Source organism: Canis lupus, chromosome 4, assembly GCF_011100685.1.
Source record: "Canis lupus familiaris isolate Mischka breed German Shepherd chromosome 4, alternate assembly UU_Cfam_GSD_1.0, whole genome shotgun sequence".
Taxonomy (NCBI): domain Eukaryota; kingdom Metazoa; phylum Chordata; class Mammalia; order Carnivora; family Canidae; genus Canis; species Canis lupus.
In genome coordinates this window covers 73,760,853-73,778,744 of record NC_049225.1, presented here as the reverse complement: position 1 = coordinate 73,778,744, position 17,892 = coordinate 73,760,853, and the positions used below count along the sequence as shown (strand labels likewise).

Below are 17,892 nucleotides of genomic sequence, written 5' to 3'. Positions count from 1 at the left end.
TAAATAAAAATTAAAAAAAAAAAAGATACTAGAGTATGACTTGGCTTCTCTGAAAACGTCAGGATGGAAAAATAAGAAATTAAAACAAAGAATTCTGATAAAGGAAATTTGGTTATCTGTCTCAGAGAACATATGACTCACTTTTCCTCATATGGTACCAAGTTCTTTGTTTTGTTTTTAACTTGATTTCGTTTCAAACCTGATTGCTCTCTAAGACTAGAAATCTAAATGTTTTCCTGAGAAAGATGCAATCCATACATAAGACAAATCCTGTGGGCCTGGAACATAAGACACCATAAAAGAAGTCAGATCTGCTTCAACAGAAAAGACTTCAAATATTTTGCAGGAGAACTAAACTTTTGTGGTGGTATTTTTATTTGCCATAAATAACAAGAACTGAAAGAGCCTAAATCAACACACATTTGGAACCATGTTGGGGAAGACATTTGAAGTTTCCAAAATGGCATTGCTGGCCAAGCTGTGGGCGGTTGGTAAGTCAGGTGTCTTGAACAAGAGTTAAAAGGAAACTAGAGATTTTGAGCTCTTAGAAGGGAGAAGAGGGTGGAAAGATGGAGAAAGTAGGAGATTTTGGGAAGGTGGTAACTGATGTTCTGGATCTTGAAGGACAAGTAGGATTGGCTGAGACGGGAAGTAGCCTTTTTTTTTTTTTTTTTTTTTTTTTTGCAAAGGAAGGATGTAAAGGTGGGAAAGTTGGGACCTGGTAAAGAAATGTGAGCAAGCTGTGCAAAGGGAACTTTCAGCTTACAGTTAAGACCTGATTGAGGCTAGACTGTCAAGGACCTTCCACAGGGTCTCCATCCTCCAGGACAGTGGTTCCAAAAGTGTATCCAAAAAGAAGCTCCCATACTTACCCTTCCTATCAATGATTTATGATATTTTTTAAAGATTTATTTATTTGAGAGAGAGGGAGAGAGAGAGAGAGAGAGAGAGAATGAGCAGAAGGAGGAGCAGAAGGAGAGAATCCCCAAGTCAACTTCCTGCTGAGTGTGGAGCTGGATCAGGGGCTCCATCCCAGGACCTCAAGATCATGACTTGAGCTGAAATCAAGAGTCAGAGGCTTAACCAACTGAGCCACCCAGGCGCCCCTCTGATATATTCTATCCAATTTTAAACTTCACATTTCATTTATAAAGAATTCTGGCACGGCCCACTGATGGAATTACATACATATCCTGTTAAGAGATCAAGACCCACAGTCGGTAAACACTGCTCTCATGAAATTCATGAACGTGTGTGAGTGGAGTAATAGAGTAGGGCTTCAGGAAAATGAACTGGACTGTTTGTAGAGGGTGACTAGAGGGGAGGAGACAGGGAAATGTAGCTTGGGTGGTTATTGTGGATACTGGGAAAAACAGTTGTTGAATTAATGAATATAAAGAGAGTAAGACCATTGCAAAACATGTTTTGAGAGGGAATTAGAGAATGATCTAAGAGTGATGAGAGGGGAAATGAAGAAATGCATGCAAGACATACATGGAAGACCAAATAAGATTTTTAAAAAATCCATCAATGTATATGTACTTATGCATGTATAAGTATTGAATTAGTTATAAATAAAATCAGAGAAACTATATGAAATACTTGCCTTAAAAACTTTTTGAAGTAGTATAAGCAAATCTAAGCTACTCAAAACTAAGCTAACCAGTAATGCAATGGAAAAATTCATACTGCCTCAGGAGAAAAGGAAAGAAATATTGGTTTAGCATCTACTAAGAGCCAGGCATTAATATGTGCAGTTTCTTGCTTAATCCTCACAACCCTGTCAAACAAATATTGATGTCTTTATCCTACGAATAAGGAAACTGAGGCTCAGAGAGGTTTAGTTTTTTCTAAATCTGAAGCGTTAGAGCAAAAGCAGACATCCCGACCCAGGTGTGTCTGATTCTAAAGCTTAGGCTTTATTGGTATATTTCAATTATGAAAAAAAAATGTTACAATTATTTTTTAAAAGAATAAGGTGTATTTCATTTCAGTACACAGCACAACTTTTCAAACCAACTTGTAGGCTTAAAGAAACTCTTTATAATCTGCCTTTGACTATTTGTAGAGGAGAAACAAAGATTTATAATTTAAATGACAGGTAATCCTTCAAAAATAAATTTTTATTTAGTTTTTAAATTGCTGTGGTAGTTATAATTGGATGCAGGAGCCAAATATTCTAAAAACTTTAATTAAAAGATAATAGGAAAGCTATCTCAGGAACAGATGGGAAATTGTTCTTGTCTTTAATCATTCTCTTCTCCAACTGATTCCACATGGGGAACAAACAAATTATTTATCATATTAACACAAAATACCAACATGAGAGGTGCTAGAAACTTTACCCAGAGCTTGGATTTCAATGGAAAGGCAAGAGATTAAATGTTAAACATGGGCTAAAAACTGAAGTAGCAATTTCAAGGGAAAAAAATGAATAGCAAAAGGCAAATTGTAATTAACTGCTCAAATTTTTATTAATATCTTAATGTCAGGTCATTTTCAAGTTGGATGCTTTAGGAACTAAGGAAAATATCATGTTCTTTTTGAGAAATGAAGAACTTTGCCTTTTATTTTGTAAAATGTCTTCATGTATCTAACTTTTTTTTAAAAAATATTTTATTTATTCATGAGAGACACACAGAGAGAGAGGCAGAGACACAGGCAGAGGGAGAAGCAGGCTCCATGCAGGGAGCCCGAAACAGGACTTAATCCTGGGACCTCGGGATCATGCCCCAGGCTGAAGGCAGGTGCTAAACCGCTGAGCCACCCAGGGATCCCCTCTAACTTTTATATAGAAACTTAATTTCCTAAAGATCACATGGGCAGTTTGTTGTTTGGTTCTGGGTTCCAACGACAAACACTATGAATAACCCTTTGAAACAAACAAACAAACAACAACTGAACAGTTCAGTTCCTATGGACAAGCAAAGAGATATTTTGCTTTGATGTTGGGGACACACCCCTATCTGTAGATGGTGTACCAGCTCAGGCATTTTCTTCTGGTGTAGCTGCAGAGTTTGATGAACCACCACCTACATCTTTTCTCAAAAGCAATTTTCTCAGCAATCCAGAAGACATTGGTTTCTATACCCCAGGTCCCACAGACTGAAATTAAAGCTTGGAATCTCTTACTAAATGTAGCACTAGTCATCAATTTAAATGGGGCTCCTGGGTGGCTCAGTCGGTGAAGTGTGATGACTCAAACGTGTTCCATTGTTTTGACAGTCATGTCTGCTGATTTGGGTGTGAGGAAACTCATGGGGTGGCTGATTTACAAAATTAATTGAATGGTGCTAAACTTTTAGCCAATCAGGACACACATATCAATTTTAGATTAATCTTAAAAGACGTTTATTCTTGTAGGATATCACTGTGATGTGCATACAGCTCAAAAGAATCATAATTTGCTGTATCCAGACCTTTGAGGGGAAATTCTTTGTATTTTTGACATACATAAAAACACTGTCATGCATTATTTATCATACATATAAGATTAAGTATAAGTAATTACAAATGCATCTAATTTTTTCTATAACTCCATCTGAACTTTTAGAAATCGTTAAAGAAAAATATTTCTGTCCTTTGTTAAAGATGGTAAGGAAGACTTTATTCACCCAATGGTTGCAATGGGGTTTTACAGCAGGGGAGAGAGTTGGGCCTCCATTCTGAAGACAATAAGGAAAGTGGGAATTGACAGCCAAGGAACAGGGCTAGTGTTGGAACAATGGAAATTCTGAGGGACATTTGATATGTCATTTGATATGTCTCGCCTTAGAGCTATCCAAATTTGGAAGATCAGATGTTTCTAGAAGCCTCTATAGCAAGGGGAATATGTATAAGAAAGCTTTATCCATTGGATACATATCATCCCTGAAAAGGCTTCTAAAGGGCACATATGTGCCTAGAAATTGCTGCTGAGGCACTTCTGTTTCTTGTCATCCTGGTAGTATACTTCTTCATTTATTTCTTTGAGAGAGAGAGAGAGAGAGAGAGAGGGCACATGCAAAGTGGGAGGGTGGGTAGGGACAGAAGGAGAGAGAGAATCTTAAGCAGGCTCCATGCCCAGGGTGGAGCCCAACTTGGGGCTCGATCTCATGACCATTATTGGAGGGAATTTTTCTTTTTTTTTAAGATTTTATTTTTACATATCCATTCATGAGAGACACACACACAGAGAGGCAGAGACACTGGCGGAGGGAGAAGCAGGCTCCTTGCGGAGAGCCTGTTGGGGGGACTCATTCCAAGGTCCCCGGGCTCAAGACCAAGACTCTCAACCACTGAGCCACTCAGGCAACCCGGATGGAAAATTTCTAAATGGAAACATCAGGGCTACGGGGATACTGGCTAAACCGACCTGAAGGATTCTTGCAGAAGGCAGGCCAGGGGGAGCAGAGGTCAAGGGTACAGGGATGTGGAGTTGGATCCATGGGCGGAGGAGGTTTCCCCTTAAACAGCCCCAGCAGGATTCTTGCTAAAACTGGAGTCTAGGTAAAACTGGAGCTAGGTAAGGACTGAGCTCAAGTTCTGCTTCTCCAGGAGAAGAGGACTCAAAGGAGCCTCACTGGGCTTTGCACAAGGCTTTGTCAAGCTACATTTAAAAATAATCACCTGGAAGGAAAACCTGACCGGAACACAAAGCTCATTAAATAGTCCCCTCTCAGCACAACGTGGAGACAGGGGCCACCCTCACTGCAGCTGGGCCACCGCTCACAAGGACCGCGCCTGAATGCCTGCGGGCACTGCAAGGGGCCACGCAAGGCCGCCCCTGGAACCAGCTCTCTTTAGAAGAAAAGCAGGAAGGAAGAGAGTTCCCCTGCGGTCAAGACTCCTGCTCGCTTTCCTCCTGCTCATGCACTAAGCCCGCGCTCAGGCCGCGGCCTCGGGGCTCAGGGGCTCCGGGGCTCGCCCCCCCCCAACCCCGCCCCCGGGAGGCCCCGCGCCTGCGCACGTCCCCGCCTCACCCGCCGGCAGGGGGCGGGCCGCGGCTTTCCGTGCTCCGCGGCGGGGCTCCCGGGGCCCCTCTTGCCCCCGCCTTTGCCCCCAGGCTCCCGCCTGGATACGCTTCCTTAGCAACCGGTTGCCCTGGGCAACCGGAGGACGCGGGGCCGTCGGCCGGGTTTCCCGCGCGTTCCTACGCCGGCTCCCGGGGAGGCGCGGGCCGGGCCATGTCGGAGATTCTGTGCCAGTGGCTCAACCAGGAGGTGAAGGTGTCCCGGACCGTGAGTGAGTGACCCGGCCCGCGGCCCCGGGGGCGCAGAGCCCCGAGCGCGGGTGGCGAGGGCAGGTGGCGGGAAGGCGACCCCGGCCCGCGGCCCCAGCCTCTGACCTACTGTGCGGCCCTAAGCAAGCCGAGGGGTTAGGGAGCGGAGTTTGCCGGACCCCGCGGTGCGGTCCTCACAGTATTCCCTTCCCACCTTAGAAGCGTGGTCTTGGCGGGATGAGCCCTGGGGGGTTATGCTCTATGTTGGCAAATTGGACTCCAATAATAAAAAAAAAAATTAAAAAAAAAAAAGCATGGTGGGTTTGCAGGCCAAGGAGCTCTGAAGCCTTAAAGTCAGCTAGGGCACGACTGGGTATGCGGCCAGGGACGAATTCCAGCACCTTCTGCGGGGGGGTGGGGGGTGGGGGTGGGGAGGGTCTTTCCTGCAGCATAAAATAGATCGGATCGTACTTTCCCTACCTAACGACCTTGGAGGGGGAGGGGGAGCAAGTTAATGCAGAGTAGGTTAACATTTACCAATTGTAGCAGTTGTAGCTCAGAATTTACAAACATTAGCTATTTCCGACCACTCTTGACTCTTGGCTAAAGCTGACCTTTAGTCCCTAATCCGATTTTATCCCAGCCGTGAAGTAGCCATCCGAAGTTTCCGACTCCCACAACCGCAGGGGCAATTGTACGTGCTGGCGATTCCTAGGACAGCCAAGTGATTCCAACAGAGCACTCTCCTCCAGCTCCGCTTCTTTCTGTGGTTTCTTGAGCACTTCGTTTTCCAGCTGGTATGGTTTTTGCTCAAGGCAAGAGGTTTTTCAGCCCAAATCATTTCAGTCTGTTTTCGCAGAAGCACCCTTGCATAATGCCAAGTTGCTACCAGAAGGACAATAGTGCCAACCCGACCTCAGGTCAACCGTGGATTTGCTAGACCAGTCGTGTTTCTGAAGCAGCAAGATGTTCATTCATTATCAGCATTACGCTCTTTATTGTTGGAGCACCTCCAGTTGCATTTCCTGAGGCATAAACCCTAGACTCTTTGCCAAACCATACTCCACACGCTCCCTGGGAACCGCCATATATTCTTTCATATAATTCTATGATCATCCCATTTTGTCCCTGTTTCTCACCTAAAATATCCCGATCAGCGTTTCAGCACGATGTTTAGCATTTCTTTAATTCCTTTTTTTAAAAATTCCTTTTTTACCATAGTAGCCAAAGTGCAATATAATTTTAAGTTATGCTCTTCCAAAGAAAAACAGTTACAGATTGCTGAGTTTAATTTGGTTCATTTACTTGATTAGCAATACCCACACCCTTTGGTCAAGTCCCTAAGACTCTATTGCATATTGAAACACTTTTGAAAAAAGTAAATAAAATTAATAAGAAACATAACACCAGTACTATGCCATTATAATTGTAATAGTTGTAATTATAATTTTAACCAGTCTTGTGGAATTCGGGTTTTGAGAGGAAGTATTAACTCTTTCTGTAAAGATTGAAAGACTGGAGACATTTTAAGTATGAATTTTAACGACATAAACTATGAATGGAGAATTCCCATGTCTGCTTCCCTGAAGCTGTTAGCAGAGATGGCTGCAATATTCTGCATCCCATTCATTTGGAATACATATTTATTTCTTGACCCTACCAGCTTACTGGAGTTGGAAGAGATAGTCCCTGATGTAACCACATCCATATTGTGAAAGGCCTTTCAGGTTATAGGAAACACACTCAAATGTGTTTGGAAACAAGCAAGGATCTGTGTGCCTGAGGAAGCACACAGCCAATTGTTGATTCTGGTCATTAGCTAAGACATTTTGTGGTGTGTAGTGGAAGGCTTGGAATGGCTTATAGGAACTATAGTGGAAGGACTGTAAGTGACTACAACCTCTAGAGAATGATCTTGGGCAATTTATTTACCTAAATTTCATGATACTCAAAATGGGAGTAATCATAATAGTTCATTGAGTTGTGTCAAGATTAAATGAGATAATAAATGTAAAGCATTTAGAATAATGCTTCGTACATAATAAATGCTAAACCTCAGTTTTCAGAAACTGTCATACTACAATAAAATCACCAATATATCAGGATATTTGAACAAGGACGTTTATTGCTACATGAATTGTAAGGACAAAATCAAAAAATGGAAAACAATCTGAATATCTTTCAATAGTGGCATACTTGGATAAATGATGCTGTATTCATGCCGTGGATTGTTATGCAGTTATTAGAAAGAATGAGTTAATGCTATAACTTTTGACCTACAGGATATTCATGTTCTTTGTCAAGTAAAAAATAAAAGTTACAGTTTATTGTGATGAGTATAATTCCATTTTTGTACCAACTAGGAAATACAGATACACATACACTCAGACACAAAAACACATTGATCTATCTGTTTATATTAGTACAGAGAAATATGTGAAGGGTCATATACTGGACTATTGACATATACATGAATCTTCATATTGTTTGTTTTTGTAAGCATAGGGAAAAGTGAAAAAGGATATAAACTAGTGTATTGATATTGATTACTTTGGGTAAGGAGAGGATTGCTGGCTTTTCTTTATACATTGGTGCTGCTTGGCTTGTTGCTTGTATTGCCTTCCTAATTTGAAAGGAAAATTCAACATAGGATTGCAAATAGAAAATCAAAAAAGATCAAACTTCATATGACAAAACAGGAGAAAAGGATGCTTACCATCTTTTAATTGAAATTAGTAAGCATCTTATAATGAAGTATTAGGGAGGATTACATAAGAATTATTTTCTTAGATGAATTTTGTAGATGAAAAATAGTAAATAATAATAAATAAAAAATTTTATTAGACACTTAGGCACTTATACTAGTGCTAAGCCCTTTATGGGTTTTTATTTGTTTGTTTTTGAATTCTAAAAAAAGGCCCTAGAGGCATTGTCCTAGCTGTAAAGATTAGTAAAAGAAGCTGACATGCTTGGTTATTTGTTCAGGCTCACAACACTAGTGGATCCTAGAGCTAGAATTTGACTTATGCTCTTAGGCACCATGTTGTATACTGCAATTTATAGTGAGGGAATATATTTTTTTAAAAACTCAACTCTCTCAATTGTATTCATCTGAGCTCATTTTATAAGGATTACTGTTTAGTTTGAAGTTATAAGAAGTGCACAAATTCAACCACCCAGGCATGTTGTAACCTAATTCCTAGATGGTAAATGGCAAAGATGGATTTATTGGTGTTTGTCTCAAAATGGTTCAGTCCTGTACTGCTTGCTAGGACGAAGAAAACAATGAGAATGCTAGGTGAGTGCATTTACACTGTCTTGATGAGGCCGAATAATTGTTCAGTCATTGGCAAGGCAGCTAAAGCCGATTGATTTCTGCATTATTCTGAACAGTAGTAGTCAATTTGGATAAAGCATGCTATATTGAATTTCATGTTGCCTGGACTATCCTGAATATCAGCAGTAAAGAAAATAAATTCCAATGATCCTCAATTGAGAACCATCTCCCTCCACTTAATGAGGTTTCTGGGAGTCACCCGAGAGTTGATTAGTCTCAACATATGAAGATTCAAAGCTTTGTTAGCAAAGCTAAGGATCTCCAGTGAGTTTAATTTAACTAGACCATATCTTCTAGAGAATAATGCTTATTAGATGTATATGATAATGTCTTAGAATACAAAAAGTTGCTCAACACAAAATTACATCTGAAATTCAAGCAGTTTTTTTCAAGTAGTTGTTTCTATAATGAAAAATAAGTAATAAAGACTAATGTTACTAAAAGATTTGTTGTAAAATTCTTCAGGAACTCCTAGTTATTTTCAGAAATAAGAATTGCTTCTGTTTTATGAACCTCCTTAATGAATTTACTACATAAGGAAACTAGCTTTGGAATGTCATAACTGAACATTCTCCTAAGTGAGTGGAAACTTGTATTCTCTGTGTTGTCCAGATCAGATCTTTTGTAAACATGGGTATATACAAGATAGTCCATATTCTTTTGGATCCTGGATTAGGATATATTGAAAATTGTAAGTATTGAAAATTGTAAGTTGTTTCAATGATCTCAGGGTCCTGGAATCCAGCCCCACATCAGGACCCACTGCTCAATGGGGAGTCTGCTTCTCCCTCTCCCTCTGCTGCTCCCCTTGCTTGTACTCTTTTGCTTGCTCTCTCTCTGGCAAATAAATTAAAATATTTTAAAAATAATCCTAAACGTTGTTATCAATAGTGACAGAGGTGTAATAAAGAGAAAATTGGATTTGGGACAGTTACATTTCTCTATCAATTTTGTAGCATCTGAAATATAAATAATTCTCTCTAGGTCCGCATTTCATGCCCAGAGAAGTAAGAATAATAATGGTTCTACTTCCAGTTATGGAGTAAATGAGTCATGGGATGAAAGGTACACCATAGGGAAAATAGTCAATAGAATTTAATAGTGTTGTGTGGTGACAGATGGTAACTATACTTGGGATGAGTACAGCGTAAGATACAGAGTTGTCAGATCATTATGTTGTGCACCTGAAACTAATGTAACATTGTGTGTCAACTATACTTCAGTTGAAAAATGGTAAAAAAAAATTCTTTATATTTGGGAGGATATGAAATGAGATTGGAAATGGAAAACACCTACCACAATGCCTAACATCTATACTAGATCTAGATACTCAATAAATATTATTTCAACATTTTTTCTGCCTCTTATTTAGGATAATGACTACTATCATGCCTATCCTGTAAGAGGCATGTTGTAGCTACTTGTTTATTACATGAGTGTATACCAGTGAGGCAAAAGTAAAGTATTATTTTAGGTTGAATCTTATGAATTTGTTCATCTTGAGAAGGTCACCCTGGGTAATTTGATCCTCATCTTTGTGATTTCAGAAGTTCTGTTTTATTACTTTGAGCAGTTTTTTAGAAATTGTTTCATACTAACTGAGATTACATTTTGATTTTATAAATCAAGGTACCAGTTTACCAGTTTATCCTGAAGAAAAAGAGCAAAATGACTTATACTGGCAATTGTACATGATGCATCATTTTGATGGGCTGATACACGCAGATGAAGATCAAATTTATAAGTCAGATTTCTCATTGATAATCAGAAATTAGACATTACCAAAATAACCTTCAAGTCAAACTAATATTTGATATGTTTTACTTCTCTGATCTAGAGATTTTATCTGTAACTGTGTTAGGTTCAGTTAAATTCTCTCCTCTTCCTCTTCCACAAGTACATGGATAAACCATATTGTCCAATGATATTTTCCAGTGCTGTTACAACTACAAAAAATTTTAAAGTTACAATATTTGTGTATTCTTCTATTATTACAGCAAATCTCTATTCTGAATAAGGTTAATTAATGTATCCAAGATTATTGTCTACCTGAAGTGTAAAGAATTTAAATAGGTAAATTGTGAGTTTTAAGAAATAATCTATGTTCTTTATTAATTTTGTCTTATAAGCAAGTTTCCATAGGTGGCTAATTTTATCCCTTTTTTTTTTTTTTTTTTTAAAGATTTTATTCATTTACTTATTTGACAGAGAGGGCGCAAAGGAGAGCAAACACAAGCAGGGGAGCGGCAGGCAGAGGGAGAAGCAGGCTCCCCGCTGAGCAGGAAGCCCAATGTGGGGCTTGATCCTAGGACCCTGGGATCATGACCTGAACCAAAGGCAGATTGCTCAACTGACTGAGCCTCCCAGGCGCCCCTAATTATATCCTTTTATATTAAATCTCACTAGTTTTTTAGAGAGTTATATTTTCTATTTGTCCCAAATTTTAGAGACATTCTTTATTTGGGCCCTCTTGTGCACTAACTGTACTTTGTTGATTAGGTCAACATCAAACATTAACATTAGGTCAGCATCAAATTTTGTTTTGAGAAACACAACAGAGATTTTTAAATATCTTATTGGATATTTATTTTCATACAATATTTTATAATGCATTGTGGTGACCTTTTACTGGCCTGTGACCTTAACCATATCATAGACTCATAACTTTAGATATGAAAAAGAATCTTAGATATCAGTTAATTCTTTTTTGGCATATGGGGGTCACTAAATCATTTATTCAGAGGTTTGTTTAGGGTTTTACAGCTGTTTAGGTTTTACAGCTGTTTAGGTTTTACAGTGGCAACTTACCAGTAGATTCTAAGTCTGCTCACTTTTACTTCATTCCTCTATTTTTTTTTTTTAAACTTCATTCCTCTTTTAACCTAGTGTCATTAAACCACACATTTTCCTTATACTCCTTCCCTTCCCTCAGGGTCCTTAGGAAATATATTGTTTCTCATAATGCAACGGATTTTGGCATTTTCTGGCCAGCTCAGCAGCATTTTCCTTGATGAAAATTTGGCTTCCGTTGCCTAGAAATTGAGGCATCCAATCTGATAGCTGAAGGCTTTTGTGTAAATCAATGTCAAAAATGTGAAGACATGAAGTCCCAAGAAAAGAATGCCACCCAATGTTTTAACCATCAGAGAAATTTAGAACGATCTGGAGATTTTGTTTCAGATAGTAAATCTTGAGAATTATGATAGGGTCTTCAAAGAAGAGGGTTGATCATCCTCTTGTTATCCTGGAAGAAAATAAATTGTCAATGTCCTCCAGCCAGAGATCATAGGATTACACACCCGTAGTTGAATAATAAATAATACTTTACTTTTGCCTCACTGGTATACTCTCATGTAATAAACAAGTAGCTACAACATGCCTCTTATAGGATAGGCATGATAGTAGGCATTATCCTAAATAAGAGACAGAAAAAAAGTTGTCCTTATTAACTCATGTCCAACAAGAGAAAACATGCCATGGGGAATTGTGGGTCATTCAGTAAGAGGGTGTTAAAAAGGACTTAAACATCTGGGTTTGTGTTAGGTGTTTTTTGAAGAGGGTTTGAGGAAGCAGTGCTTTGCTCTGAACTGGACCATGCCAAGAAGCATAGGGAACTCTATGACTGGGTATCTTAATAAATCTTATCTAGGAAGTAGACAGAATGAGACAAAGCCATAATTGGTTAAAAAAAAAAAAGCAGCAAACACTTATATTGACCACAATAGGGCATTTTTGGTCATTTTTGTGTTTTGGACAGTACTGTTTTGGTCTGAATACAGACATGATTACAGAGGAATTTTGTTTTTGTCTTGGTTTGTCAGGGTCACAGAGTGGCCTTGTCTGGTGTTGGTGTGCTATGAAATTGATTATGTTCAGCAGGAAAATGCCAAGGCCTAGTTGTGAGTGCTGGGCCAACTCCTGGGAACACCAAGGCCTGATGGGGCCAGGTCAGTGCCAAGCCCTCAGCAGCTGCTTTTCTTTCTCTCAAATGGAAGTAAATTTGCTTGGCTTTTCAAATGTGGTTGATAACACAGACTAGATCTTTGCTTTTCTAGTAAAAGAACAGTGAAGACCACTAAGCACAGAATCTATAGGTATACAGACCCTTATTTACGTTTCCGAAATTCAAGTATCTCTTTATTCATTTGGTGGCAAAACTTAACCAGAAATGCTGTCATGCTTTGTTTAGTCTTTATTTCTCCAATTGAAATGTTTTGCTGTAGAAATCAACTGTGTTTGATTACATACATGTGCTTCTGGTGGGAGTATTATACCTTTTTTGGACCTGATGGGCGGGGGGGTGTCTGTATTTGAATTTAAAGACAGTGTCTGATATTTGCTAAGTATTGAATTACTTTTAAAATAAGGGCATTAGTACTATGGTCATTGAGCTTATGGATTGTGTAATTAATATGACCTGTTATTTTAAATTAGGAAGCAGTGATAATAACAAAAATTGTCACTGATCACTTAACTATATGCCAGGAATTATGCTAAACATTTACATGCAGTATCTCCTTTACTTCTCAAACTAACTCTTTTGAGGTAGAACCTGTCACTCTCCCTCTTTTCAAGACTAGAAACTGAGACTTATATAATTGCCCAGAGTTCAGTGGCTTGTAAATGGACAAGGAATCTAACCCAGAGAATCTTTCTCCAGAGCTTGCGGTATCCTCATTTCCATTGTGGAATACGAGCAGCTTATCTCCTTTATGTGCTTTCTCCAGCTGGTTCAGGGTCATTTTGGTGGGAAGCACATGGGTCATTTCATCTGTTGTATCCTGCTTATCTGGACCTTCCAGAAATGCCCACATCAAAGATTGCAGCAAAAGAACACATAGTGATAGGAATCAGGCGTGTTGCATGGAAAATTGGAGGCGAAGTTGAGTTGTTGTTGAATGACCTGGTCCCAGATGTAAATTACTTTAGAGCTCAGGATGAAGAATATCACTGGGCTCCCACGGTTTAATTATTTATTGTATTATTCATTGATCTTGTCCTAAAGTCAGCCCACCTCTTCTTTCCTGCAGGAAAAGAAGATGGCTTCTATAAGGTGGCCATCATGAAATTAGTCATGGTATCCAGAAACATATAGTAGGAAGACAAATATAACAAACCAAGGGGCAAAAATAAGCTTTCCTTTGCTTTTTCCTCTTTTCCCTTGTTGTTTCCTTTCCCCACACCCCTTCTCCTTTCTCTTTTTCTTTCTCTCTCTCTCTGGCTTCCTCTCTGTCTTCTCATACTTTTCAATCTGTACGTTCCTGGCTAATATATGCTGTCTTCATCATCTTATTTCTGTCTAATTTCTTGCACATAGTCTTTTTTTTTTCCTTTCTTTTTTTCTACATGTTTTCTCATTTGCTCTCATTCTTCACTCACTGTTCTCTTTTCTGCTTATGCAGCATACAGGAAATCTGAAGTGTCCTATGCATACGAAACTGCAGACATGATTTTGTACTTGTTTATTTGTAGTAAACTATTTGACAATGAAATAAGTGTTTGCTGTTCTTCGACCATTATATCCGTAAATGCCTCTATTTTGCTCATATCAGAATTGCCTTATTAATATGTCATACATTTCAAAGGAAGTGGATTATAATTTTATTTTTCTGTGGCCTTTGTGTAATAAACAGTTTACTAAAGGTCATTTGCCTACTACATCGAGGGCGACAGAGCAGGATACAGATATTCCCTGGTTATTCACCGGCTAGACTTCAGGCATTCAGTCAAAGGAACAGCAGATCCAGTGCAAAATCCAGAGGGAGGGAGAGAGGAATGGAACAACTACCTGAAGGTGACAGAGCAACAGCTTCAGAATTCAGAACAGTAGTCTTTAGACTATTAATAGATATCCATAGTCTGACAATGGCTGTATGTCAAATGGCTCCTGAGAAAGATAAGAGGAAAATAAGGATGAGGTAGGGAAGAGAGAAGGGGGAAAAAATCCAGAAAGAAGGAAGCAAAGATAGAAGAGGTGCAAGATGTAGCCAGAGCTGTCCATATGGCACAGTAGGGACAATGATGGCAGCCAAGATCAGGTAGCAAAAAAAAAAAAAAAAAAAAAAAAAAAAAGACCAGGTAGCAGCATTGGTGGCCAACAGTGTCAGGTCTTTAAGGAAAGGAGGAAGCAGAAATGACTCAGGAGGAGAAGATAGCACACCTCTAACCTTAGGATGTGGAAAGAGCCATTTGGATTCCAGTTGCTTCAAATACTATTACTGTATGATGCCGGGAAACACAGTCAACAGATTGTGATGCCGGATGGTTCTGGAGTTCGCCCTAAGTGAATAGAATCAGTGGGCATAGTTGACATAATTTTTAACTACTTTTATTATATATTGATTCAACCTAAGAATTGAGGTATTATTAAGAGTATAAAATATTTTGAGAACAAATATCAGGAGAGCTTTGGCAAAATTGTGAGCTGTGTCAGCTATACAAGAGTTGTATTCTTATGATAACATGTAGTATGTAGTGTGCTGAGTAAGGTCTCTGGGCAACAGTGGCCTTGTGGCGACTCACCTCACCCCACCACGCTACCATAGCAACCACACACTAAGTACCATTTTTAAAAATATGTTGTTTATTTATTAATGAGAGACACAGAGAGAGAGGCAGAGACATAGGCAGAGGGAGAAGCAGGCCCCCCACAGGGAGCCCGATGTGGGACTGGATCCCAGGACCCTGGGGTCACTACCTGAGCTGAAGGCAGACGCTCAACCACTGGGCCACGCAGGAATCCCCCAAGTACCATTACTACAAATCAGGAAGAAACGTTATATCCTTGTAATCAAGTAGCTACCTTATTACTGATCAAATAGATAAAAGAGGACAATCTGGTGTCAATAAGCTTGCTATACCTCAGTGATATATAGTGTTTGGGCTGCTGTTATCTAAAGGACCCTGATAGGAACATGTTGAAGGTTTTGGGAAGATTTTGAAATCATTTGAGAGATGATAGCTTTGTCCTATGACAACATTTATTTTGTCTATCAATTTTGCATATCATCCTTGAATACCATGTAACCTGATAATCCTTCATTTTGTAAGAAAAATATAAGTGACCCACCAATAAGGACATTTTTTAAAAAAGCAAACTTTATTAACACAATTTTTTTTCCTGCACCTATTATTATGTGCTTACTCTGTGGCAAGCATGCTACCAAGCAATTCTCATACACTCCTCTAATGTTTACAAAAGCTCTTCAAGAGAGATATAGATATGGTTATCTATCTAGAGATGAGGCGTTGGGAACTCAGGGAGGGTAAGCAGCTTGCCAGAGGTTGCACAGCTAGTAAGGGGCAGAGGCAAGATTCCAATGCAGATGTCCCTGGCTCCAAACTTTGTTTTCTTCTGAGCTATCTCTGTCATTGTGTGGGACAACAACTGGACCAGAGTGACCTCCAGAACTACCAAGGAAAAGCTTGATGATGCTTATTAGGCTTTATTTGAGAAGGTGTAGATAGATGATTTTTGTAAACTTTCCATTTTAAAAAGGTTAACATTAAGTCTTAAAGTTTACTAACTTTAAGACTTAAGATTGCACCTCTCTTGGCTAGAATATGTTATCATCATCCATAGACTGCCTTGATAACTAAGGTATTAAAGTGTAATTCTGTAAAATAAATTGAAGGCTTTTTTTTAGATCTAAGGTTGAAATAAATTTTATTGCTGTGCTTTAATTTAATCAAAAGTTGTGTTTTCTTTCAACATTTCATATATCTTCAATTATTGATTTATATTTACTTAAGAATCTTTATAAGGCATGATCTGTTAAGCTCCAATCTTTTTATGTGATTATTAAAAGATGTTTCTAGAAATATTTTCATGGCATTTTGAGTTCAAGTCAAGTTCTGGAGTTTTGCTCTATGTATACATAATGAAAATAATTATGCTCTCTATGGAACATTATAATTTACTTTTTTTATCTTTATGTTTCAAAATTCAGGTCCCAAGTCATTTGCAAAGGCATTTTCCAGTGGCTATCTAATTGGAGAAATTCTGCACAAGTTTGAACTTCAGGGTGATTTTTCGGAATTTTCAGAAAGCAGGTTAGTGAGATAAGTTCTTTCCTACTAAGGGTCAATGCCTTTGGCATCTGGATGGCTTTAGCTCCCAAAGTTAACTTTAAAGGATAGTGAGCCACAAGATTCTTTCCAAACCTGAACCAGCCAACCATACCATTGACATGGACATCACCTGTACTTGCTTCATTGTCCCAGGAGAACAAAGGAGAGAAACTGATATGGCTGTAGCAAGACCTCCTCTCTAGATGGGACCCATTGTTATATCTCCTATATTTCTGAAATCTTAGGCCAAATCACTTATTATTTTGTTAATTGGTTCTTCTTTCTTTTAAGAGAAATGAAGCAACTTATAGTATCCTGGCCAAAGAAAACCCTGTAATATTTTTTGTTTATAGCAGCTACATTGAGATCTAATTCACCAATTGCAATTGACCAGCTTAAAGCACACAATTCAGTGGTGGTAAGCATATTTACATATTCAGTATATTCACAACCATCACCACTAACCACCCGGCCGCTGGTACCCACTAATCTATTTTCTGTCTCTGTGGATTTGCCTATTATACACATTTCGTATCAATGGGATCTTACACGATGTGTATTTTGTGTTGGCTCCTTCCACTTAGGATAATGTTTTCAAGGTGTATCTGTATTATAGCATGTATTGGTGCCACTTTTTAAAGATTTTGTTTATTTATTAATGAGAGACACACACAGAGAGAGGCAGAGACATAGGCAGAGGAGAAGCAGGCCTCCTCTGGGGAGCCTGATGTGGGACTCAATCCCAGGACTCTGGGATCACGCTCTGAGCCAAAGGCAGACGCTCAACCACTGAGCCACCCAGATGCCTTGCTTCTGAATTTCTATTTATTTGCTGAGTAATTTCTATTGGATATACCACATTTCATTTACCAATTTACTAATTTGTGGATAGTTATTGGTTATTGTGAACAGTGCTATGGGCATTGTGTTTTTACATGGAAATGTTTTCATTCCTCTTGGGTATAGACCTAGGAGTGTAATTGTTGGGTTGCATGATCTGTGTTTACAATTTTGAGGAACACCCAAATGGCTTTCCAAAGTGCCCATATCATTTATTTCATGCTAGTAATGTATGAAGGTTACCATTTTTCTACATCCTCATCAATATTTGTTATTGTCTTTTGATTATAGTTGCCTAGTCAGTATGAAGCAGTATCTCTTGGGATTTGGTTTGCATTTCCCTAATGAGTAATGATAGTGAGCATCTTTTCATGTGCTTATTAGTCGTTTGTATAGCTTCACTCGCGAAATGTTGTGCAATCCTTTCCTATTTTATTTTTAAAGC

The 17,892-nt window shown here is 38.9% G+C and overlaps 1 protein-coding gene across 11 annotated transcripts in view; it reads left to right on the top strand.

The window, feature by feature from the left end:
- The first annotated feature begins 248 nt into the window (after positions 1 to 248).
- SPEF2 (sperm flagellar 2) overlaps positions 249 to 17,892 on the top strand; it is a 172,102-nt gene continuing 154,458 nt past the window's right edge. For 2 of the 11 annotated variants that reach the window (XM_038535342.1, XM_038535340.1), the window contains exons 1-3: positions 4,967 to 5,223; positions 5,844 to 5,997; positions 16,487 to 16,589. Coding sequence is in view for 3 of the 11 variants with exons in the window: in XM_038535345.1 (XP_038391273.1) it covers positions 431 to 491; positions 16,487 to 16,589 (164 nt within the window). In the remaining 8 variants the exon portion in view is untranslated. Of the gene's footprint in view, positions 492 to 4,966; positions 5,224 to 5,843; positions 5,998 to 9,521; positions 9,603 to 16,486; positions 16,590 to 16,898; positions 17,026 to 17,892 lie in introns of those variants that run through there. The other 9 variants (XM_038535336.1, XM_038535339.1, XM_038535337.1 and 6 more) reach the window with 9 other exon arrangements.